Source organism: Balaenoptera acutorostrata, chromosome 1 (genome assembly GCF_949987535.1).
Source record: "Balaenoptera acutorostrata chromosome 1, mBalAcu1.1, whole genome shotgun sequence".
Taxonomy (NCBI): domain Eukaryota; kingdom Metazoa; phylum Chordata; class Mammalia; order Artiodactyla; family Balaenopteridae; genus Balaenoptera; species Balaenoptera acutorostrata.
In genome coordinates this window covers 194,858,588-194,885,383 of record NC_080064.1, presented here as the reverse complement: position 1 = coordinate 194,885,383, position 26,796 = coordinate 194,858,588, and the positions used below count along the sequence as shown (strand labels likewise).

Below are 26,796 nucleotides of genomic sequence, written 5' to 3'. Positions count from 1 at the left end.
GCATCATGCCTGGAGCATAGTCAGTACTAATTATTCACAATTCACACAAAGTATTTTGAGTCTTTAGTGTGTGTCAAACACTGATTTAGGTACTTAAGATGTCTCAGAGAACAAAACAGACAAAGACCCCTGTCCTCATGGGACTGATGTTCTGGGATGTAAGACAGACAGTTAAGAATATACACAATAAGTAAGCGAATGGTAAAGTAGGTTGGAAGATGGTAAAGACTGGGAAGGTAAGGAGTTAGCTAAGGAGGTACTGGCGGATGCTTGTTCTAGGCACAGGTGAGAGAGCCTGGAGACAGGAACATGCTCCGTGTCCAAGGAGCAGCAAGAATCCAGAATCCGGAGAGGCTGAAGTGGAGGGAGAGAGGGATGGGCAGCAGGAGATGCCATTTGAGAATATGGCCAGGAGTCGGCGGAGGGCGAGGGTCAGGTTGGAGGGCCTTGTAAATCATTTTAAGGTTACATTGGTTTTTTGTTGTTGTTTTTTGTTTTGTTTTGGTTTGGTTTTTTGCTTCACTGCGTATCTTGTAGGATCTTAGTTCCCCAAGCAGGGTTCGAACCCAGGCCTGCAGCAGTGATAGCACAGAGTCTTCACCACTGGACCACCAGGGAATTCCCAGTTACACGGGTTTTGGAGTTAAATGTGTAGCACTTGCAGGATTTTGAGTAGAGGAGTAATAAACTCTGACATGTGCATTATACAGATCCTTACGACCCCTTGTTGAAAATGCCATAACCCAGGCAAAATATGACAGTGGTTCAGATGAGGTTGATGGCTCTGGACTTAGGGGAAGTAGTCATCCAGTGCTACAGTGAACGGAGATCAGGAAGGCTGTGGGCGGAGCAGCCTTCTGAGGGGAACAGAAGCTCAGTTTTGGATTTGCGAGTCTGAAAGAACAATTAGATGCCCAAGTGGAGGCGCCAAGTAGGAAACTGGATATGCAGATCTGAGGCTCTCCTACCATAAATCTCGCGAGAAAGGGGCTGGGACTCGACATTAATTTGAGAGTCTTCAACACAGAGCTGTTACTTAAAGCTATGAGATTGACTAATTCACCAGGAAATTAAAATTGGATAGAGAGGAAAGAAATCCCAAGACTGAGTCCTGAGACACTCCAGTATTCAAAGGTTGGAGGAGAAAGATGGAAACTGCAAAGGGACTCACCAGCAAAATAGGATGAAATGAGCTTTACTGTTGGGAGGCTCGGGGGGCAGAGAAATAGGGTGGCAGCCGAAGAGGAAATAGGGTCAAAAGAAATATTGTGATTGTTGCTGTTTTTTGTTGGTTTTTAACAACTGCATCTTGATGAGACCCATCCAGCACAGAGGGGAAATCAGGATGCAGAAGAGAAAGAAGAAAACTGTTACATCAGGGGTTTTGGTTGACAGGATCAAGGGATTCAAGAGTAATTGCAAGAGAGTGGTTATGGATTATGGATTCATAGTTAATCCATAATGATGGATTATGAATTGACATTGTGCACAGAGTGAGTGGAGGACCCAAGGGGCAGTCCATCGGGGTTCACTACCATGGCTATGGTTCACGAAGATAGGGAGAGCCTTAGTGCTCTTACTATTTTCAATGAGGAAACAAATTCAACCCTCTTCAGTCATGTTTCTAAGGCAATACAGAAATGGTATGTTTTAGGCACGGGTAGGCTGAGAAGACTGGGTGTTTTGAAGGAACTATATGGTGAGCAGAATTCCAAGATATGGTGCCCAAGATTTCCAGGTCCTGGTTATCTCAGAAAATACTAATCTAGGTACTGCTGCAAAGCGATTGTGCAGAGAGAATTCAAGCGTCGAGTCCGTTGCGACTGGAAGATATGGAAATTGTTCTGGGTGAGCCCAAACTAATCATGAGTTCTTTAAAAGCAGAAGTCAGAGATCTGAAGCGCCAGAATCCCACACACTGCTCTGGCCTGAAGATGGAGGAAGCCAGGTGGAAAGAACGTGAGGGGCCTCTGGGAGCTGAGTGCAAGCCCTGGTCTGCAGTCCCCAAGGAAATCCGGTCATCGGTCCCACAACAGCAAGAAACAGGACTCCGTCAACCTGGAATGACCTCGGAAGCGTTTTTCTGCATATTCTCCAGATAAAAACTCATTCTGGCCAACATCTAGATTTCAGCTTTGAGCGGAAGACCTGGTCACATGGAGCCGGAATTCTGACCTACGGAATTGTGAGCTAATGAACGGGTGTGGTGTAAAGCCACAGAGCGTGCAGTAATTTGTTGGACAGCAAGAGAAAACTAATACAAAGCATTACCTCCCTGTGATTTTGCCTGGAGACAGTCCGTATAGTTTAGTGTGGCTGAAGCAACCACCTCCTCCCCTCCCTGGCTTCCTTCCTTCCTGCCCATGGCTGACACTGGCTGACTCTTAAGCACACCTCTTTTCTCTTCCTTCTGGACCAGCTTTCCTTGCTGTTAAGTGTGTCCAGGTAACTGAGATAAGGGTAGAAGGCATATAAGCCTCTTCTGGGTCTGGTGCTTACCCCCTCTGGAGAGACCCTTCACCTCCTCTCTTCTCCAAAGTGCTGGCTGGCTGGTGGTTGTCATCACAAATTCAGAAGCCACGTGTGGGAGAGGTCAGCCCCTGTGTCAGCCTGGAGTTTCCAATGAGTGTGTGGAGCAGAACCCCACCTTCTACCTGCCCACAAACATCCCCAATTGGTGTGGAGTAAGAAATAAATGTCTATTCTGTTACTTCACTGGGATTTAGGGGTTTATCTGTTATAGCATCTATTGTTGCCTTAATTGATTGGTTTATCTGTTACAGCATCCATCGTTGCCTTAATTGATTGGTTTATCTGTCATAGCATCCATCGTTGCCTTAATTGATTGGTTTATCTGTTATAGCATCCATCGTTGCCTTAACTGATTGGTACCCGTCTTCATCCCATACTGACTGAGCAAATGCTATGTGTCCTAAAACTGCAACGGTCTCTAGGGATATGACAGAAAATAGGGCATAAAAAGGTACCAGTTCTGAGGGAATTTTCCCTATCTTTGGGGGAAAACAAAGGCTAGACAGGTAAATAAAATAATTATATATTTTCCTTATATTTAAAGGAAAAAAAATAGAGTGGTAAGAAAGTAAGGGGAACCCATCTTCTATATGGTCCGTGGAAGACTTCCTGAGCATGAGACATTTCTCCTACAACCAGAAAGATGGAGTGACTCAGCCAGGCCAACGGCTGCCCAAACAGCGTGTCTCATGCTGCAGATGTCTCTAACTGGAAATTCAGAAAAACAGGAACATAGAAAATTAACTTCAGATGGAGATTGTCAGATGTCAGAGCTGAGTCTGCATCCTGGCTCTGGCATTTCTTTGACTCTTAACACGGGGCAAACTGATTAAATTATCCGAGTTTAAATTTTCTCATCTATAAAATGGGAATGATTTGATCTTCTTCAGAAAGGTGTTGTGAGGATGCCTGTATAGAGAAGGCCAGCAGCACATACTAGACATTTTGCAAAAGAAGGCACCAAATGGTGTTGAGTGAGCATTGCAATCCACAGCAATTAATTAGGGCTGTTGGTTCTATAGAAACATGACGTAGCATCACATGTGCCTGCATGAACGTATTGATAATAGAACAACCAAGGCTTCAGATACGTCTCGTGGCCTGAGACTTGCTCTCCTCACTTCTCTCTAGGAGCCCCTGTAACACTGACCGAGGCGAAGATCCATGATGGCAGACAGGATGGGAGACAGGGAGCCAGAGGTTGAGAGGTTTTGACAAGTTTTGGAAGGTAGGAAACAAAGGAAAGGAAGTCACAACCAGAGAAGCACGTGGTGACAAGGGACACACGCCTTCCCGAGAACACCTGGGCCTCAAGCTCCCAGGCGCCATGGACGTGGAAACCAATCAAAAGACCAAAATGGCACAATCGAGTGTCTATTTACAGAAAAACCAGGCATCTCCTGAAAGACACACCGGGGAGGAGACACAAGGTTACTCTTTGGAAAAACTGAATGGAAGAGGTAAGAGTCTAGAGGTAAAATCAGGCTCCGAGTAGAGCAGGGAGGAGGCCCAGCACAGAAGTGAAGCGGGAAAAGCAAGTGTCTCCATGTGGAATGGTTGGACACTGGCCCTGTGCCCTCCCCTGAGGGACCATCCCACACCCTCCACCCTACGACAAGGACTAGTTGTGGACTCATTTCTGGAGATTATGAATGATGCCGGAGAAAATAAATCGGTAACAGCACAGAGAATCTCCTCAGTCAATACGGCCCCTTAAGGACCACAGAACTTCTAATCACCTTCTCCCCTGTGTCACTGTAACTGTGACCAGAATGAGAACGGAACTCTCAAGGAAACCCTTAACACAAAAGGCAGATGCCAAAATAATACATCAACTAATGATTCCAAAATGTGACTAAGACGAGCACCAAAAAGACTGCAAAAAGAAAGTGGAACAAAGAAAACTTCCCAGAGATACAAGTCTCCAGGTCACGAAGGCCAATAACATCCAGGAAAATAAGTGGAAAAGACCCATGTAAGACCAAGAATAAAGAGGAAAGCCTAAAAGTTCTAGAGAGAAAATAAAATGAGGGAACATATGAAAAGAGTGAGAAGCAGGATGGCATGAGAAAGTAATACTGGAGGCAGGGGAACAAAACTGGAATACTTTAAATTCTAGAGTTTTAAACTTAGAATCTATGCCAGAGCAAAATATTGATTGTGTTAGAATCGAATACAGATATTTTCATGCCTGCAAAAATTAAAATATTTTCTTCTTACACTAGAAGATATAAACCAGTAAAATTTTTAAAAAAATACACGAGATTCAAATACAGCAATTCTAAAATGGGAAACTGATAAAGGAAAATTTTATGATGGTACCCTCAGAGAGTTCCAGAAGAAAACGACCCCAGGAGTTCAATTGGAAATGTTGTCAAAATGCAGATGATGGAATGTGATACCAGAGAAGCTCAGTAATACATTTCTAGCAGCTGTGCTTTTGCAATTCGAAAGCCAAGACCTCCCCTGGAGTAGATGTCAGTATTAAAGTGTGACGACATTACTTATCTCTTATGAAAATGCTATTGTTCGCAAAGAGTTAATACTTTTTCTGCTTTATGGGGAAAAGGGAGCATGGGAGAACCCTCTAGCTCCACTGAAGTGGAAATCTGATAAAGATGGAATGGTAGCTGCGTCACCAGGCAACACTGCTAATGTAAACACAATCCCTGATTTCCAAAGGGCATCTGGACACGAGGGTTGTGTATGAACGATGGTGTCCTGGTGGGAAGCCCTGGCCTTGATCTCCCTGAAGGCACTAACCCCTGGCATATCTGGTTACTGGGTGCATCCCTGTTGGCACGTCTGGTAGCCAAGCCTGTGGAACTATTATAAGAGATACAGGGGGCTTCTAAGCCGGGGTCGCTCCCACACACATGGCCTCAGTCTTATAGCTCAGTTGCCTCTAGAGGGTCAAAGAGTTCACAGTCCCCGGACCGCAGTGGGCAATGCTACCAGGATGTTCTTGGCCAGACCCCTTTGCCGGCTGTGTTTCCCACTCCGTGGTGTTTCTCTGAGGGAAATGGTGCCAGGCCTGGCTTATTAAGCTAGGAGTATGAAATGTCCAGTGGAGTCTATGACCCCAAGAATAAATGCTGCCACTATAAATTATTTACATAATCAGAAAAACTCCATGAAGCTGTTGTTACGGTAAGGGCTTATAAAAGGAAAGTATATGGAAATAAAGTCAAAGATACTTGGCTGAATTTGTTTGGCATTTCACATTAGGAGCTTCTATTTTATAAATCTGAGCAGAAAGAACTAAAACTTTGTATGGGACTTAGTAAAGCAGTTTGGAAAATAAGCTGCTTTTATATCTTCCCTCTTTGGAAAGACTTGGGAAAATGAAGCATTAGTGATTGTGCACGTGCGGGTAGTTGGCAAAGACGGAGAAGTGGCAAGGTGACATCAGAAACAGCCTGTGCTTCGGAACACTGCACCGGGAGCTTTGAATTGAATTGAATTGAATTTACAAAGCTAACAAGTAGAGAAAACTTAAAGCAGTGTGCTAAGTCTTCTTCCTCCACAGGCTCAGATCAATAAGCAATATTAAAACTCTAGAAAGAGCAGCAGACAATATCGTTTTTATATATGGAGGAAACTAGAAGGAGAATTGAAAACAGAAATGGTGAAAAGTGGTCATTTTGGAGAGCAGAACAACGGGTGGGGGAAGGTGACACACGGCTGTCTTCATTTCAGTGATCTTTTTCTAGAATGACCTTTATTTTGATTAAAATATTTTAAAATATTAGTGACAAAACATTAAAAAGCCATACTGTTATTAGGGAATGTGTATCCTAGCTCAGTCGGGTAAATCAGCACAGATTTGTATGTAACGCCTGCTTCTGCTAAGCAAATGCTTGAGGGACAGAATAAAATAAGGTGACAATTTCTAACACATACACAAAACAAACATGCTTGTTACTAACATGAAGAAATGCCATAAGCATAATCATAATATTAGTCTGTGCAGATAAATCCTTTATGAATTATTTTATGAACTCTTTTAATAATTTAATCTCTTAATTTGAATTTAAGATATTCTATTTTAATCTGGTGTTCACCTGTACATCTGTTTGCACACACCAACTTGAAATATAATGTTTATGGAAAATATATAATATAAACATTTAATAATTAAACATGAGTAGGAATGTAAAATAATAATGCTAAGTGCTACTATATATTTAATATAAATATAATAAATAGCTAAGTGATGACTTACAAGATGTTGATTGTGAAACAATTTTTGGATGACCAGAATACATCCCATTGTGATAATAGACCTGAATTTCAGCAATAAAAGAGAAAATAGTTTTCTAGTGTAAATTTATGAATCACAATATAACACATACATATTTGTCATACATTGTTGTTTATTTTCATAAAAAAAATATACTGGTTAACTTTAATTTAAAGTTGAAACTTCAAGATATGTCAATACTTTATTATCAAAATGTTTTAAAGAAAATATTTACCAGTGAAAAAGATATAAAGAAATTTTAGCCCATTTAGCAATAATAATAATACTAATAGTTATAATCAGCAAGAATAAGTGAAAATTAAGGAATAAAATCCAACACATCAAAATGTTCATCATTTAAAGTTGATTCCCTATTAATAGGCTAACATCTTCACATTTCTTTAAAACGGAAATTCTGCTGTATACTATTTAGAAGAGTTATACATAAAATGTACAAAAAGGTTTTTAAGGCTAAGTGGAAACAATATAATGTAAGAATCACAGTATTGATATTCAAGTGATATTTAGTTCACAAGGGTTAAAACAATAAAGATTGATGATACAGGGTAAACTCTACAGTAGAGACATAAGTAGTTCAAAATATTGAACACAATAAAGCAAAATAATTTAGATATACAAGGGAAACTGAATGGAGCAAGAAAGCATTAAGAATCTTCAGCAAAAAAACAGCTGAAGCAAAAACAGATCTGAATAGTACTAATAGAAGAGATTAATAATAAATCTGGAAAATATATATCTAAGCTTTTACCCCATGGAGGGTATATAATATCCTCAGTACTCACAGAGTATTCATAAATATTTATCACACACTGAGCTGTAAAAAATACTGTAGATTCCAAAGGGCAGAAATTGTAAAGGCCAATTATCCTTTTAAACTAATAATTAATTGCAATAAAAAATTCAGGAACCAGAAATGTAGAAAAGTCTCTTTAAAAAAAAAAAGATAAATTAAAAATTCTTCCAAATTACAATTATATACTCTTTAGAAATTATCAATAATAAGAACAATCTACTTTAAAAATCCACTCATTAAATTTTATGTCAGTCATTGAGAAATTAGTAATAAGTAATATAGACATGGGATAGAGTCAGAATTTTACCAAAGAACAATCCGTAGCTTTACTTTTTTTTTTTTAGTTAATAAAAAAGAAAAGGAGAAAGAAATAAATGGTCAAAAATCACTTTCAATGCCCAAACTAGCAGAATATCAAAATAAACCTACAATAAAAGAAAGTAATACATTAACAATTATGAAAACAACTGTATTAATTTATTAACCAGAGATCACAATGATGAATAAAGCTAAAATGATTGCTCCCTCATTAAGGTATAAATGTAGCAGTGGATTCTGAAATAAACATAAAAACAAGTTATGGGAACTGCAGTGAAGAAAACAAGAGGCAGCCTTTTGAAGAGTGAGGAAGAGAAAGGATAACTGAATAATTGTCTCCTAATTTGAATTTGGAGATTGCATTTTAATACGGTGTTTACCTATATTTTTCCAGAATCGCTTATCATGATTGACAAATGGGAGAAGAAAATTCTAGAAAGAGAGGAATGTTGAGTAAAGTGCCTAAAAGAGAGTAAAACCTGAGTGTTTGGAGAAAAGAAAAGGAAACCAGTGTGCCTGGAGCTTCCTGGGCACTGAAGGAGGGGATGTGAAGTGTACAATGATAGGTAATAACAAAGTATTTCTTTTATTCCGACTCTTCTTTGGGAAAATATAAGTGGCACACTCACTCAAAAAGGGTAACATACCTGAAAAGAACAGTAATATCGAAAGATAAGGTAAATGATTCTCAAAGAATCCTTCTGTGTTAAAGGGACTAAAACACATTTTTTGGTGAACGAATAATGCCTGTATTATTTAAAGTTATAAAACACAGAAGAACAGGAAAATGCCTCCAACCTGTTTTATCAGGTTAGCATAACCTTCATACAAAAATGTGAAAAGAATGATGTGTGTCCCCACCTATGCCAGCGTCGCCTTTACCCACTTATTAAATGACCTCATTTATGAATGTGTATTCATAAAAGCTTAATAAAATATTAAGCTGTTGAGCTCAATAATACTTTAAAGGAATAATACACAATGAGAGAGCAGGGTTGTTTTCTTGGAATGTGACACTGCTTCAACATTAGAAAACCTATCACTATAATTCAGCATATACACAAATCACACCAAAGCATCACAACCATGGCAGACCCAACATAGTATCATAAAAAACATTTGATAAAGTCCAACCTACGTTTCTGGTTAAAAACAAAAACAAAACAAGAAAGCTTATGTATACCTAAACACTTCTTTAAGTGATAAGAATGTGAAGCAGATTGTCAACATGGCGTTAAACAGTCAACTGTGGAACTTCCCATTAAACCAGAAATAAAAGTGAGAGATTTGACTGAATAAAAATAAAAGGTGAAATTGTGTATGAGTTAAAGTGCTATAAAGAAAATTAAAAGGCAAACTATACACTGAAAACAAATTTGCAAGTCATAGGACAAAGAGTTTAATATTATTAAGAGCCGAGAAGCATTCCCAAAGAAAACTAGACAAAGGAGCAGGAAGGATGTTACTACAAGACGAATAACAAAAACGATATTTCTCCTCAACAGTAAGTAAAGAAAACCCATAAAAACAAAAAGAGTTGCCAATACCGTATTCCACCCAGTAAATATCAAAGGAAAAGGGGATGCGCAGTGTTGGTGAGATTCTCCAGAGCAGTTATTTCACACACTGCCATGGGAACGGCAATTTGGTAACTTCCACAGGGAAAAGAAAAAGTATCATAAAAAATCTCAAAATACATGTAAATTGCTTTTGACCCAATACATTCATTTCCGGGAATTTATTCAGACAGAAATGATAAAAGACATATTCAAAGATGTTGTTATTTCCCTGGAAGAGTGTTTGCTGACTGTTGTCAAAACAGGTATAGTTAGTAGAATGTGATAAAGCCGTAAGATAGAATCTTATGCAAACATGAAAAACTAGTAGCGGATTATTAACATGGAAAAACGTTCGCGATACAGTGACTTATGAAACATGCAGTTTATCAAACGGTGTGCTCATATTACGGAATTTGTGAGATCATGGAAAATCTACGTCTGTCTCTCGCTCTAGTTCCTGGCACAGAACTCCCGAAACCCTGGTGTCTCCTAACTGATAAGAGCGCCAGGAACATTTTTGTCTTTGGTCTTTGACCCTGATTCCTGACACAGAGCTGCAGAAAACCTTGTAACTTCCAGGGCGACAGTCTTTTACTCTACTGAGGTGTTTCTGGGTGGGTTCCTGGATGGCTCCCACACGAGGGCTGGTCCCCGGAAAGACCAAACCATGATTAGTCTCGGAAGTTTCAGCCCTCCCCTCCCCCATTCTCCTGAGAAGGGAGAAGGGCTGAAAATGGAGTGAAGGATTTATCATGCCTATGCGATGACGCCTCCATAAAATCCCAGAAGTATTGGGGTCAGAGAACTTCCAGGCTGGAGACCACACTCACGCCAAGAGGGTGACACACTCCCAACTCCACGGGGACAGAGGGTCCTGCACTTGGGACCCTCCCAGACCTCACCCTACGTATCTCTTCATCTGGCTGTTCGCCTATATCCTTTCTCACAACCTTTAATAAACTGGTAAACGATGTAAGTGTTTGCCTGAGTCCTGTGAGCTGCTTTAGTAAATTAATCAAACCCAAGGAAGTGGGTCATGGGAACCCCTGATTGTAGTCAAATCGAGCTACAAAGTGGTGGGGACCTCCTACTTCTCATCGTCTTCTGACGTAGGGTGGGACCAATCTCGTGGGACTGAGCCCCTCACCTGTGGAATCTGACGCTACCTCTGGGTAGATGGTGTCGAAATTGAATGGACACCCAGCTGGTGTCAGAGATACTTGCTTGATGTGGGGGAAAAAACTTCACACACTTGGTGACCAGAAGTGTCAGAAGTGAAGTGTTTCAGGTGTCCGGTTTTCTTTGGAAATGCTTCCCTGTGTTTCTTATAGGGAAGAAACACACAGGAGATGGAATGAACTGAGGTTTTTCCCTACAGCAGGAGGAAAAGACTGAGTTTTCCCATTTTAGAAGTATACACACAAAATATGATCAGTAGACAGCGAGCTTATGGGTGAGCTTTTTAACTCTCTGTGTACACTGCTACTTCCTTACATTTATTTCTGCTATTTTCTAATCTCAACGTACCTGTAAAAAACATTTGTAATTTAAAAAGTCACATTAGTGGGCTTCCCTGGTGGCGCAGTGGTTAAGAATCCGCCTGCCGGTGCAGGGGACACGGGTTCGAGCCCTGGTCTGGGAAGATCCCACATGCCGCGGAGCAACTAGGCCCGTGCGCCACAACTACTGAGCCTGTGCTCTAGAGCCTGAGATCCACAACTACTGAGCCCGTGTGCCACGACTACTGAAGCCCACGTGCCCAGAGCCCGTGCTCCACAGCAAGAGAAGCCACCACAATGAGAGGTCCGCGCACCGCAGCAAAGAGTAGCCCCCGCTCGCCACAACTAGAGAAAGCCCACACACAGCAAAGAAGACCCAATGCAGCCAAAAATAAAATAAATAAAAAATAAAAATAAAATATTAAAAAATTTTTAAAAGTCACATTAGTAAAGGTAAATAGCCCAGATGAATAAAAGATGTGGCAAAGGAATAATCTACTGTGCATAAAATGTTGTGCTTCTTGACATGGGAGCAATAATTTACCTATAAGTAAATCATGTTAAAGGTCAAAAAAGATCCAACAAAATATGTGTTGTAAACAACTGTATTATGTACTAGAGATGAAAAGTTTGGAGTCAAACTTTTACACTTTTAAAGTGTGATTCCATTAGACATCAGAGCTTCTCAAGCTTGAGTGAGCACTGGTGTTAGTATTACTTAAATACTGCAGAATAATCACTATAATGTATATCAGTAATGTATGATTATGGAAATTGTAATCTTACCTGAAATGTATATTGTGTTGAATATTGAAGACCTTCTACCAAGAATTTGCACTCTGGTTGTTTTAATTCTCTTTCAGCCGAGTTATTTCCAATACTGACTTTCAAATGGTACTGCCCTTTCTGGGAGCCATTAAAGTCTTTAGGAGGCTTACAGCTCACAGCCATACTATTATCTGTCTTCCTTGAAACATGTAAGTCCATGACCTCGCTTGGACCTATCAATATGAAGAAATATTTGTTGTTTTTAATCATTTGGTAAATGCGTATTTAAATTACTGGACAATATATGTGTACAGTATAAAATGTTTTAAGTGCTTATTTGGGTGTTACAGATGGGGAAGTTAGGATAGAACGTACATAAAAAGCTATAACAACTCATCTGAAAATAAATTATACATTCATTTGATGAATATTAGCATGTAAGTTGTACTTGAAACCATGAGATGTTTTGCAATTCCCCCAAAGAAAGTGTGTAGAAATAGAAAATAGAGAAGAAAGGAGTGGAGGGGCAGGAAGTAGAAAATAGAGAAGAAAGGAGTGGAGGGGCAGGAAGGGGAATCTCCGAAGGCCTACAAACAGTCCAGGTCCTCCTTTTGGAAATGCTTACATGACCCTGGTGATACCTGGCTGGATTCTTCAGCAGCAGTGAATCCTCTTTGTTTCTGTGATAGCACAGACATTCAGGAAAATAACAAAAGCATAATGCTTGAGGACCTGGACTTTTGAAACCAGAACTTAAATGACATTAAGAGTATTTTACGTATGGCCCTGAAGAGGACAATTTTTCTTTGTGAGCCTGATGCCAGGTAGGGTCTCTGGAGCTATAGCTATTGCCTTACACAGGGGGTATTTCTTCTGCCCTGACCTCATGGAGTTTACATTCACCCCAGAGACAGATCTAGCTTTGGACCTGGCATCTATGGAGTTATCCCATGGGAGAGCAAGAGTCAAATGAATGTAAAATGTGACATAAAATAAAATAGTATGTAGTTCATTGTAACGGAGAAGAAAATGCTGACAAAATACTGCTTCATGAGGTCATGCAAGCAGTGAACGCTTTGTGAGTGAGGCGTTCTGATGGCAGTCGACATTTCTAGAGAATAAAGAAAACAATAGATTTTTTAAATCTAAGTTGGTTAGATTTTTATCTACGTTGGTTAGATACTTAATTGCCTGAAATCTTACAAATTGTACCTGTTCATATGCCCTCAAGCTTCATTCTTACAATTCTATGATTATACCTGAAGGATACAGAGAAAACCCAGGATAAGAGTTTTTAAATTGTTGTGTTTTAAATTATTATAAACCCTAGATGTTAACAAATGTGCCAGGTCAGTGTGTTTCTCAAATGAAGCATAAAGGTGGACATGCTGTTTTAACGGTTTAGACTTTGCTGTTCATAGAAAAAAGCATTAAAGCTTATAACTTACATGTTGCTTCTGTTTCAACTACACATTTCACATCAGTTCCATTACGTTCCACACTTCCATTGACAGAGGCATGTAATGTTATCTCATACCTTGTAAAAGGTTTCAAATATTCCAAATTGATTGTGTTTGTAGTTTTATTCAGAGTGTGGCATCTTTTTGCTTAGGGGAAAAAATGGAAACTTTTAGTAAGTCATCAAAATTTAGGATTACCACATATTTAATTTAGTGTCTACAGTAAATCATTCCAAGCCAACTCCAAACTGAGCAATTGAGAAATGAAAACATCCTTGGTGCTCAGAAATACATACAATTATCAGCAAATGCATTGAACAAATGTGATTACTATAAACTCAAATATTCAAAAATGATGGTTTCATATAATTAATTTGGTACAAAACATATTTAATAAGTTCAGACATATTGTTTACCTATGGTCTCTTTTCTTTCTGAGAAAACACAGCTCATGGTGGATATTATGAAAGTCTTTTTTCCAATACTTTGGCAACCCTTTTTCTGATACTTAACCTCCAAACTTTGAACTTTGGTATGAGCCACTGTTATAGACTTCAGATACAAAATCCAGATACAAAATCCATTTGATCACCAGTAACTAGGTGTCTTCTGCCCTATTCGTCTGAGCACTACAGTAATTCATGGGAGCTGAAACAGTGAAGGAAAGCTTCATGCTGGCAGTAGAATCTGAGCTGTTCATTGAAAGATGAATGAGGCTGAGTAGGTGTAAGGAAGGAAAGAAAATTTTACAAAGGAAAGAAGGAGCATTTTTTGTTTAGGCACTAGCCCGACTAGTATAGCAGACTCTGGCTGGGTAGGAACATGGGAGGTGGGACCTTGCTTACGCAGATGAGTTAGCACTTGTTAAGTTGAAAAATCACTAGCCGCTGACTATTTTTGAGTAGCCAAGTGCCACCAAGAAAGGTTAAAAGAAGGTTAGAGAGGAAGCATGTTACTGTGATAACAATAATAATACCAGTAGTGATAAAAACAATGAACAGACTATGCTGTGTTCCAAGCACATCTTGAAGTATTCTATGTGAATTAATTCACCATCACCACAACCCTATAGGTTGGCACTCTTGATGTCATCCGATTTTACAGATGAGAAAACTGAGCCACAGAGACATTAGCAATCTGTCCATGATCTCACAGGAAACGAACAACAGAGTCAGGATGAAACCCGGACACTGAGGTCCCAGAGGCCATGCTTTACCCTTCACCGCCATGCATATTGTCTGGGGTAGAAGAGGGGGACAAGGGTCTGCAATGGGGCCAAGCTTTTTCCTCCTCTTGGACACTTTAATTCTCTGGTCTAGGTGGACGTGCCAATGGACTTGCAGAAACAGTGTAAGGGAAGATTTAGCACGTGCTAATTTCTTGTCTCAGTTACTTATCCATGACATGGAGATTATAGTAATATCTCTACCTCACCATGGGATGCTAAACAGTAAGTGAGATAAAGTGTCTCTTCTAGCCTGGTTAAGTGTCTATTTTCTCAGAAATCCCCAAAGCTGAGTTAGTTGATTTATACCTGCAAGCTCAGCCACGCTGTCCCTAGTGAGAACTGTCTTTGAGGACAGGAAAGGTGTGAGTTCTAGAGAGGGGCAGGTGGCACCCCCTGACCCGTAACTCCTTATATGGTGTCTGCATGTCAGGACAAGGATCATCTTCTAACTCAGCTCCAACCCAAATGTCAAGATGTCGTTCTCCAGGTCCATCTGGCTTCCATTCGGTGACCTAATTTTGTATGATTGTAGATGTAATCTCACAACCATTCTGCATCAAAATAAGTTTCATTTATGTTGTTCTGTGATGCTTTCATCTTAGTCAGCTTGACAAAATCAAGTTGTTGATTTAATTTTGAACAACACATTTTTTTCCAAAAGACATTGCTGTTTGGGGAATCGAAGTGTTCAGTGCTTAGAAAGATGGTTTGGAATGTTCATTTCCAGTTGCCAAGGGTTTCAAGCTTTGGTTGAAAGGTCAACATATTTTACACGAGTCTCTCTGCCTCCATGTGGGATACCTTTCCTCAGGACCCTGAGGCCAGAAGCACTAGTCGAATGGCACAGGTAAAGACTTTATTAGACTTAGGGATGAAATTTGGTTTTCCTTAGGGCAACAGGGACATGTCTAGTTTCAAGTCATGCCTGTTGCACTGGAAATGGCTAGATAGATACTGGCTTCATCACTTGTCACCTCTTTGCTTTCTAGCAAATACCTCAGGAAATCCATTAACAACTTCCCAGTTGAAACTGCTCTAAAGTATCTTCCTGAACACCATGCCAAGTAGTATAAACCCGTTGATCCCCAGAGGGTTTTGCACTGCCACCTCCCAAAATAAGAGATATTTTTTTCTCTTATGTTGTTTAAGCAAAAAGGCAATAAACAAAATCATTTCCAATAACATCGCTGCGATGTGGAAGGGTGTACACTGGTTTCTATAACTTTTGAGAAATAGTCCTCTGAATGCAACAATGACTCAGGGCCTCTTCCCTATTACTGAGGAAACTTCATTGTCACTTGGCACTTTAAGTTAATACATAATACTGGAGATGCACAAGGTGTCTCATGTTCAAAAATGAACTTACAGTAGCGAGAAAAGCACAGTCAAAGCTGTTGAATTTGAGCATTGATTTTAAGTTCTGTGATCCTCAGGGCATCGTATGAACTCTGAACATATCCATGCATCTCTTCTCTCAGAGTCATTGTTGAAACGTTTAACAAAATCTTAAAATACTATAAAAACACCCCACAAGCAGAGGAAACTAAATAAATGTCAGTTACATTTGTCTACCTTTTTTAGTCTACAGCTTTCAGAGTCGCTGCGATGTTTAAATGAGGAAATAACAAAATGAATTTAGTACCTAATTAAAAGTTATATAAATTGCCATAAGAGTTCACTGACTTTCTTCCTGTGAATTTTTAATAGTGGTTTTATTTGAAATAATGAGAGTAGTTAAAAGAATTGTTCTAACATGCTATACTCTGATCATCTCTCTTTGACTTAGATAATACAGAAGAGGATCTCAGGACCTGTGCTCGCGATGAACCAGAAGACAAGACAGAGCACGCTCCCCTCCCCAGCAGTGGTGGATGATGGCAACGAGAGACAGAGGACTGGGGATGACTTGTTTCCAAAGGGCCCTTTGAGCAGAGTCAGTGCATGAGCCACAGTGGAGACTGGGTTCAGTTAGTTACCAACCAAGTTTTGGAGCAAAGGGCACACAGAGCCAGATGTTGCCTACCTGCCCCTTCCCTCCCCACCCATTCTGTTCAAGTGTTTTATTTGGAGAGTCATAAATTTGGGTAGCACCGAATAAGAAGGAGCTGTACTCATTGCAAAAATAACAAACAAAAACTCGTCTGACTGCAATAACTAACACATTACGTCCTTCTAAGCCTAATTATTCAAATACAGGTTTTTTAAATGGTATAGAATACAAAGAAGCAATAAATATTGCTCCATAAATTTCCACCATATATTCTGGCATACAAAATACTCCATAGTAGAGAGAGAATATAGAAAGTAAGGAATACAGAAAGGGATAGTGAGAAGAAATTTCAGAAAAGAGAAAAGAAAACCAAACAATGTGCTCACACAGAAACCAAGCAAAGAAAGTTTGTAGGAGAGGTGTCCAGTGAGGCAGACTGTACTCCTTTAATCTGACAGATTACAGATTGTCTTCCTGTAATTTCCATTTTTCATCTTCCCGTAAGTTCCATTTTTCCTTTCTCATAGACATAACTTTTCGAATTACCATAACCTCAAATACATTACCTGTATTTCTTCTCCATAGAATTTGAGTCCTCTTATGCTAATTTGAAAACTACATGTGTATTGAACTTTGCTTTAGTAGTTTGATTATTAAGATTCAAACAACAAGCAAAAAAAATATGTTATCAAAATATAAAATAACACACTGGAGATAAGTGGCTTTCTACTTTTCAAAATTTGAAAATTTATGTCTGGTTCCTACCCACCAAACAAAGAGATGGAATTCTGTGAGATGTCCAACTCAATACTACTTTAAGCTACAGGTAAAGGATTGACAAGTGGGCTATTCCATGTGCTGAGTCTCTTCTGAGGTGGTCCACGGTCCCCACTGTTTTCTACAAGTATTTTAGATACTTCACGTAGTCCAGGAGATGTCTGTTCTCTTAAATAGTGTCTTGTTTGGAGGGACTAGGCCAAAGATTGAACTAGTCATAGCACATTTTTTGGGCTGTCTTTATTTCTGCAGAAGTTCTGCAGAAGTTAGTTAATGCTAACTAGAACTATGTTCCAAGATTCCACCTGCCATCAAACTCTGTGGCTAAATGGGCATATGTTCACTTTTGTTCACCCAATTTTTTGTGTATATCAGCTGGGGCACGCTTTGGAAGTTGTTTGCAGTCCAGAATGATGAGTTCAAACTAGTGCAGCTCCCTTACATAATTTTTGGAAGACAGATATGAGTATTATCTTCCAGAGATTTTCCTTCTCTAAGGTTTGGAGTGTAATGATTAGAACTAAGAAGATCAAGAACGAGAAATGAGTATTGGGGATATTCTGAGATTTAGTCATTTCAGAGGCTGGGGAGCCTGTAGTGAGTGGAGGTAGTTCTAAAACCAAGGCGTACGGGATGCCCGTCGCGGTTGCTGTGTAGAGAGCTCCGTGGCTCACTAGCTCCATCCATACGTGGAGTGCTTTCCAATTTTTGATTTATCTTTACTGATATGGAATTAAATTCTATAAAAGTTACCTGAAGTATTCTGATAACAAAGAGTGAACGTATGAAAAAAATTTGGCGGTGGTCCCCAGGTAACCCATGCTTTATGTGCACTGAAGTTAGAACAACTCATATTCTGAGGGATTCCTGGATCTGTTGAAAGAATAAGAATATAAAATATAAAAAACAAGACATGGAGAAAACGTTCTTCATATTATTAGCATGCATTATTAATAGCCATATTTTGATTAATTATGAATTGATGATGAAAGTAAAAGAAAGATATCTGGTCTTATTAAGTTTGATAAGGTCATGTAACAGAGTGTCACTCCAGGGTGACATTGTGGAGCCTAAATGTTCCACTGACTTGAAGAGATCTGAAAACCCCTCTTCCTCTCATTTATTTTATTGTCCAGCTATCTTGGGATGCCTAGATTTCCCTATGCTGGAAATCTGTCACTGGTAGGGCTGATAAAGTTAACAGTCAGTACTGGAGTAGCACTTGTCATCACTTCCAGTAACGAGTCATCAGAACTTGAGGTGAAGAATGTAATAAATGCTTAAATCAAAACTACAAGGTAATTTTTAATTCAGACAGAAAGTCACAAAAATTATACTCATCCTCATCAGTTCACTCAAAAATCCCACAAGGACTCAGAGGCAAAGAATATACAAATCAATTTTCACTGCAAAGTAAAGGAGCTGTTACAGTGGAGGATTACTGGACTGAATGTCAATATTATGACATAGTATGAGTGTGTTTCATGTTTGGTAATTGCAATCATTGTTGCTTTTCTTGTGGTCATCCATGTACAATGCTTGGTGTCAGTCTACTTATCTCTTGTAAAAATAAAATACAGTGTGTGTGTGTGAAAAAAAAACCAAAACTACAAGGTATAATTTACATGAAAATCCACCCGTTTGGGGTATAGTTGGATGGGTTTTGACAAATATATGCATCGATATAACCACCATCGCAATCAGATATAAAACATTTCTATCCAACCAAGGAAGTTCTTCTGTGCCCCCTCCCAGTCCAGCCAGCTCCCTTGCCCACCCCCAAACACCCTCTGAACTGCCTTCTATTGCTATAGATTAAATTAGTCTTTTCTTTCATTTCATATAGATAAAATCAAACGGTGAGTACATTTTTACATCCAGCATATTGCACTTAACATAATGTTCTGGAGATTCATTCATATTGCTGTATGTGTCAGTAGTTAGTCCTTTTTATTCGTGAGTAGTATTCCATTGTAAGGATAGACCACATTTCACCTATTCATTCAACTGTTGATGAACATCTGGGTTGTTTCCAGGCTTTTGGCTACTGTGAGTGAATCTACTATGGATACTTGTGCAGAAGTCTTTCTGTGGAAAGGACATGTCCTTTCTTCTTTGGTAAATACCTGGAGTGAAAGTTCTGAGCTATTACTTTGCATTCTCACCAATAGTATTGTCAGTCTTTTTCATTTTAGCCATTTTAGTTGGTGTGTGATGTCATCAGCATCTGGTTGTTGTTTTAAGTTGCATTTCCCAGTTGACTAATGATATTGGGAAAAATTTTATGTGCTTATTGACCATTTGTGTATCTTTTTCTGTGAAGCATATGCTCAAAATGCTTGCCCATTTTTAATTGGGTTACTTGATGTCTTATTTTGTATTTGGAAGAATTCTCTATATATTCTTGCAAAACTCTCTGTTGAAAAAATTAATTGTGGATATTTTTTCACAATGTATGAATTGTGAAAAATTTTTATTTCCTTAGTGGCTTTATTCAAAGAGCAAGAATGTTTAATGTTTATGAAGTTTGATTTCTAAATGTTCTTCTTTTGATTCTTGCTTCTTGTGTCCATCTAAGGAACCATTGCTTAAGCTAAAGTAGCAAAGATTTTTCTAACGTCTTTGTCTAGACATTTTATAGGTTTAGCTCTGCAATCCATTTTGAGTTAATCTTTGTGTTTGTTGAGAGATAAAGGCCGATGTATTTATTTTTTCTATAGGGATAACTAAAAAACAATCTAATAATGAAATAAATATCCAAATAAATAAATAACCAAAAAAAAAAAATCCTCCCCCTCACTGAATTGCCTTTGCACTTTTATAAACAATAAAATATTTTTTTCCTGGGATTTCTATTTTGTCACAGTGATTTATAAAGACTGTACTAATTTTAGTATTTAATATCCAAAAAGCATTAAATTTTTGCTAGTTACATGAGGACATAGTATTTCTGTAGGTTTGTTTTTTTTCTCATGGTTTTGAGTTGTTTTGGGGGCTACTGGAGACATGGATTTAGGAAGCTGCCTTACTCTCAGCTAGCTATCCCTTCCATATGAAACTCAGAATCACTTTAGTATGTTCTGTCAAAAGTCCTGTAATATTATAATTAATAAACAACTTCAGCAATGAGACAGATTTCAGGATCAATACAGAAAAGTCCATTGTATGTCCACACACTGGCAATGAACAATCTGAAAATGGAATTAAGAAAACACCACCATCATAAGCAGGAATAAATTTAAACCTAGGAATGAATTTAACAAAAGAACTATAAGACTTGCACACTGAGAACTACAAAACATTCTCCAAGAAAATTAAAGAATACCTAAATTAATGGAAAGACACCCCATATTCATGGACCAGAAAACTAACATTGTTAGGATGGCAACACTCTTCAAATAGATCTACAGATTTAACTCAACTTCTGTCGGAATCCTGGCTGGCTTCTTTGTAGAAAATGACAAGTTGATCTCAAAATTCATATGGAATTTCAAGGGACCTCAAATATCCAAAACAATCTTGAAGTGGAACAAAGTTGAAGGACTCACACTTTCTGATTTCAAAACTTACACAAAGCAACAGTAACAGACAGTGTAGTACTGGCATTAGATGTATAGATTAATGGAATGCAAGAGTCTAGAAATAAGCCCATCATTATTGTTAATTAATTTTGACAAGGATGAAAAGAACATTCAATGGGAAAAGAGTAGTTTTTTCACTAAATTGTGCTAGGACATCAAAAGAATGAAATTGGACCCTTACCTCAAATCATAAACGAATATTAACTCAAATGGATTAATAGAGCTAATTTTAAGACTTAAAACTAAAAAATTCTTAGAAGAAAACATAGGGATAGCTCTGCATAACCTTGGATTTGGCAATGAATTTTTAGTTGTGACATCAAAAGCATGAGTAACAAAGGTAAAAATTAATAAATTGGACCTCATCAAAATTAAAAACTTATAAGCTTCAAAAGCTATCAAAAAAGTAAAAAGACAACCCAGAGAATTGTAGAAGATATTTGCAAGTCATATATCTGAATTGTGTCTAGAATATATACAGAACTGTTACAACTCAGTGAAAAATAACCCAACTTCTAAAAATGTGCAAATAGTGATAAAAGATATACAAATGGCAAATAAACAGCTGAAGCTATGCTCAAGATCATTAGTCATTAATTTAAATCACAATGAGATACCACTTCACACCCATTGGAATGGCTAAAATAAAAAAGACAATAAGTGTTGGTGAATATGTGAAGAAATGAGAACACATACATTGCTGGTGGGAATGTAAAATGATGCAGCTACTTTGGAAAACTGATTGGCAGTTCTTCAAAATGCAAAACATAAAGTTGCCATATAACCCCCAAATTCCAATCCTAGGTATAAACACAAGAGAAACGAAGACATATATCTACACAAAACTTGTACACAAATGTTCATAGCAGCATTATCCATAATAGTCAAAAAGTGGAAACAACTTCAATGTCACTCAACTGATAAAGGGACAAACAAAACAAGGTACATTCATACAATGGAATATTATTAGACAATAAAAAAACGGAAGTATTGATATGTTACAACACGGATGCACCCTGAAAACAGTACACTAAGTGAAAGAAGCCAGACACAAAAGACAACATATTATATGAAATGTCCATATTAGGCAAATCCATCAAAGCAGAAAGTAAATTAGTAATTGCCTAGATATGGGAGTGGGAGGGAAATGGGGAGTGACTGTTAAAAGATACCAGTTTTTTTTGCTGTTGCTTGTTTTTTTGTGGGTTTTATTTTTTATTTTTATTTATTTTTTGGTGTGATGAAAATGTTTTAAAGTTGATTCAGGTGATGATCTACAACTCTAAATATATTAAAAACCACTGACTTCTATACTTTACATGGGTGAATCATACAGTAGGTGAACTAACAAAAGTTTGTGCGTTTGTTTTTTTTAAGAATGTGGCTTCTTTTGCAACGGTCTTGAAAAATTTCCCCTGTTGCCTGAATAAAATGACATGTAAAATGGTTAAATTGCTATTTCCAAAGGCTGCAGGATTCCTGCATTACTGGAAGAAATCTTATTCAATAATGGTGGGGTTTTTTTAAGACCTTACTTTTTTAGAGCATTTTTGAATTCACAGCAAAATTGAGGAGAAGGCACAGAGATATGCACAACATCCCCTGTTATCAACATCCTCCACTTGAGTGGTACTTATGTTACAATTTATGAACCTACACTGACACGTCATTATCACCTGAGTCCATAGTTTACATTAGGGTTCACTCGATGTTGTACATTCAATGGATTTGGACTAATATATTACATGACATGTATCCATTATTACGGTATCATACAGAGTACTTTCACTGACCTAAAATTCTCTGTGTTCTGCCTATTCATCCTTCCCTGCCTTCCAACTCCTGGCAACCACTGATCTCTTTATTGCCTCCACAGTTTTGCCTTTTCCAGAATATCATATAGTGAAACCATATGGTATGTAGCCTTTTCAGACTGGCTTTGTTCACTTAGTGATGTGCATTTAAGGTTCCTCTATGTCTTTTCGTGGCTTTATAGCTCATTTCTTTTTAGTGCTAAATAGTATTCCATTGTCTGGATGGACCACAGTTTATTTACCATTCACCTACTGAAGTACATCTTGGTTGCTTCCAAGTTTTGGCAATGATAAATAAAGCTGCTATAAACATCCATGTGCAGCTTTTTATGTGGACATGAGTTTTCATCTCCTTTGAGTAAATACCAAGGAGTGTGACGGCTGGATTGCATTGTAAGATGATGTTTAGTTTTATAGAAACCCTCAAAATGTCTACCAAAGTGACTGTACCATTTTGCGTTCCTACCAGCAATGAATGAAAATTCCTGTTTCTCCCCATCCTTGCTGACATTTGGTATTGTCAGTGTTCTAGATTCTGCCCATTCTAAAGGTGTGCAGTGATATCTCATTGTTATTTTAATTTCCCCAATTACATGTGATGTGGAGCATCTTCTCATATGCTTATTTGCCATCCATATAACTTCTTTGGTAATTATATATTTTATAATGTACTAAAGGATCCACTTTGCTAACAGTTCATTTACTATTTAGTATCTATGTTCATAGCAGAGACTGGCCTATAGTTGCCTCAGCTCTGCCCAAGTTTGGTATCCACATTACAGTAAGCCTAGCCTATTCCCCACCCTAACAATAATCAAAATTAGTTGATAGATTTCCATGATTTCTATACTGTGGAACAGTTTGGATAGGATAGGAACTAACTGTAAACTTACCTTTCTGGTTTTTCTTTTTTAAAGGGCAGGTGAGGTAAGCAGACAGGGAGTGTGAAGAGATTGGAGAGGTATTAGACTATTATTTTATATATAACTCCAATTTTCTAATTCTTCCTAGGCAAATGTCCATAATTCATATGTTCTAGAAAATTATCCATTTTATCTAACTTTTCATATTGGATGCAAGTTTCTTTATAATCTGTAAAATTTCTACTGTATTTTTAATTTCCTTTTTATAATGCATGGGGGAAGGTTGTTTTGCTAGAGATCTAACTATTTTATTATTCTTTTCAAAACCAAGCCTTTAAATTGGTTAGTAAATTCCTGCAATTTTTGTTCATTCCTTCTTTCAATAATCTGTACTCTAAACTTTGTTATTTTCTGCTTTCTTTGCTTTTGCTTTCTGGTTCTTTTCCAAGCACTTTCCAATGATTTTCATTCAATAGAGAGCAAAGTGATAAAAGTTCCCATAAAATGTCACTTGGTCTTACTTAAGGCTACAAATTCCTCCCCCCAAATATGTCTTTACTTTACTCAAGTCTGAATATCTTTGTTCCAAAAGGTAAATTTAAGCCATCTATATTTATAGTGACTTTTGATATACTTTGACATGTTTCTGCTATATTACCTATTGTTTCCTACTTAGTAGTCTCTCTCTCCCTCTCTTCCTGCCACGTTTTTCTTCTTCCTTCCCTTCCCCCTCCCCCTCTTTCTTCTTCTTCTGCTTCTCCTCCTTCTTCCTCTCTCCCTCTCTCTCTCACACTCTCTTTCCATCTTCTTCCTCCCTCTTTTCCCTTCTTTCTCCTTTTCCTCCTTTAACATGAAGAATTTTTTTTTATTCCATAACTTTCTTCTACTGCTGATAGGCAATGCCATCTATTTATCTGTCTTTCATGTTTTTAGTGGTTCCTCATAAGTTGTCTTATGCACGATTAACATATTTTCCTAGCAGATTCTAAATTTAACTGGAATCTCTTTACTTCTACTACAGCGGTCCCCAGACTTTTGGAACCAGAGAAAAGTTTCCTGGGAGACAATTTTTCCACGGACTGGGGCTGGGGGGGGGATGGTTCAGGCGGTGATGCGAGAGATGGAGAGCAGCAGATGCAACTTCACTTGCTCACCCGATGCTCACCTCCTGCTGTGCAGCCTGGTTCCTAACAGTCCGAGGACCAGTTCCCTGGGGGTTGGGGACCCCTGTTCTATTAAATACAACTGAAATTTTAGCACTTTTCACTTCCTTCTCCCCTCCATCTTCCAAATGCTATTATTTTCCAGAATTTTATTTTCCACTTGTTATTAGTTATGATAGTCTTGTTATTATTTATATTGCTGACATTTTAGTAATAATAACTGTTATTTTGCCGTCAGCACTTAGCTTTACCATTGCGTTTTATTAGCTTCTTAAAGTGAGCTTCTGTGCTCATTTTACTCCTATCAGAGTCAGGATTTGATAGAGGGGGCAAAAGATGCAGAACACACCAAGAAAAGAACTCTGCTACAGGAAGAAAGAGGAAATAAAATGGGAAACACGTGAACAAGCATTTCACTTACCTCACAGTTTTGTTTCCACCCCGACCTCACAACAGCCTACAGTTTGCAAAAACCTTGATGAAGGTTTGGATTCGCTGTCATTTATTTCTAAATTCTTACTTTAAAACGGACACAAAGCCATTTTCTGAAACCCTTTCTCCAAATCCATAACATCTTTTTCTGTGATTCTCCATGATTCATAAGAATATAAAAAGGAAAGAAATTTAACATATAAATGTAAGTGATATACTCACCTCCATAATCTGTTTGAATAGTTTTATTTTGGCTAGTAAAAATCTTGTGATTATAGGATACTTGTGAACTACAAGTATAATTACTTTGGGGTTGAAGTTGGCCCTTTTCAAATCTGCCACTTTTATTATATGGACTAAGGCCACCTAAAAGAAATAAGTATTGCATATGAGTATATGAATACAATATATCACACTTAAATTTCATTTCGGTTTTATATCTATAATTAATATCTATTAGATTGAAAACCTATGCAAATGGTCAAAACAATAAGTAAAAGGACCTGATATCAGCTATAATACTGCATGATTTTGCTACACTCAATTTTAAAGAAAACATTAAGAGGTAGAACTGAATTTGAGTGTCTCTAATTTAGCTGATGAAATGAGGCATTAGTTCATTGTTCTCTGTTCAGAAATTGAGATTGCACTTGACATAGCCTTTACCTCGCAGATATCTTAGATCATTGTTTTATCATCAGTCTGTCATACGTTTGTCCTTGCTTTCCTCACCCTGCTCGTGTCCGAGCCGTGCATCTTCCCTGTAACATGATGATTATAAGCAGTATCATACTCCATCCTTTGTGTGAGAGTCTGTGTGTCTTTGTTTGTCTGTCTGTCTTGCCAAATATGGCCTAGCAGATAGCTTTATGCCAAGGGGGGGAGATTTCATCCCAATAAATTCAAATGAAAATAAATTAAAAGTTATTAAATCATTAAAAAGAAATGCTATCTCAATTATTCCCCTTTCCATGAACCCAAACTCATATTCCTAGAAGCACTTACTTTTCTTTTTCTACTTTCATTTTATCTAAGTCTTCTTGTAGTTGTTTATAAATGTTGTTGATGGAGGGCTGACAAAGTAAACTCTTGGAATCACGCGAAATTATGGTTGTTTTCCCTTTCATTCTAAGAGTATGTGTACCATAATTTTTTATAACTCTCTCCTCTGATAATATTTTCAACAATACCTCGTGTATAGCGGTTGCCAAGAAAATGCTTATGAATTAACTGATATTGCTATTTCAAAAATTATTTTTCAGGTGGAATATTTGTCTATTTTGTGAATTTGAGTTGTATAGAGAATACAATGATTTGATTCCAAACATATCATGGACTATGTGTGTGTGTGAGAGAGAGAGAGAGAGAGAGAAAGAGAGAGAGTGAAAAAGAGAGAATGGAAGAAGGAAGGAAAGTAAGAAGGAAGGAAGGAAGAAGAAAGGAAGGAAGGATTAGATAATATCTAGAAAAGCTTCCCACTATAGGAAAAAAACTCCTCTGATCAATGTTAAATTCTTACCACATTCAAATTTATATGTTATTTTCTTTTTATCACAAGTAAAATTTTTAGTGATTTCCCAATGTAAACAAAGAGAAGTATTTGCCTTTTCAGGTTCTACACACTCATTCAGCTGAAAATGTTTAGGATCTGTCAAGAAAAAGATACAAAAATAGATGATTAATATTTCATAATGTGTGCCTTATGGTCAATTACAGTCATTGAAATTATATTCATGATACAGAATCTGGCAAGAA

General features: G+C 37.9%; 1 protein-coding gene across 5 annotated transcripts in view; it reads right to left on the bottom strand.

Annotated features, from left to right (window-relative positions):
• PTPRC (protein tyrosine phosphatase receptor type C) overlaps nt 1-26,796 on the bottom strand; it is a 126,277-nt gene that overhangs the window by 24,207 nt on the left and 75,274 nt on the right. For all 5 annotated transcript variants that reach the window (XM_057533301.1, XM_007167258.2, XM_028162725.2 and 2 more), the window contains 6 exons: nt 26,561-26,689; nt 25,264-25,407; nt 17,942-18,061; nt 13,182-13,340; nt 11,752-11,966; nt 6,758-6,818 (listed from right to left, as the gene is read on the bottom strand). In XM_057533301.1, coding sequence (XP_057389284.1) covers nt 6,758-6,818; nt 11,752-11,966; nt 13,182-13,340; nt 17,942-18,061; nt 25,264-25,407; nt 26,561-26,689 — 828 coding nt within the window. The remainder of the gene's footprint in view (nt 1-6,757; nt 6,819-11,751; nt 11,967-13,181; nt 13,341-17,941; nt 18,062-25,263; nt 25,408-26,560; nt 26,690-26,796) is intronic.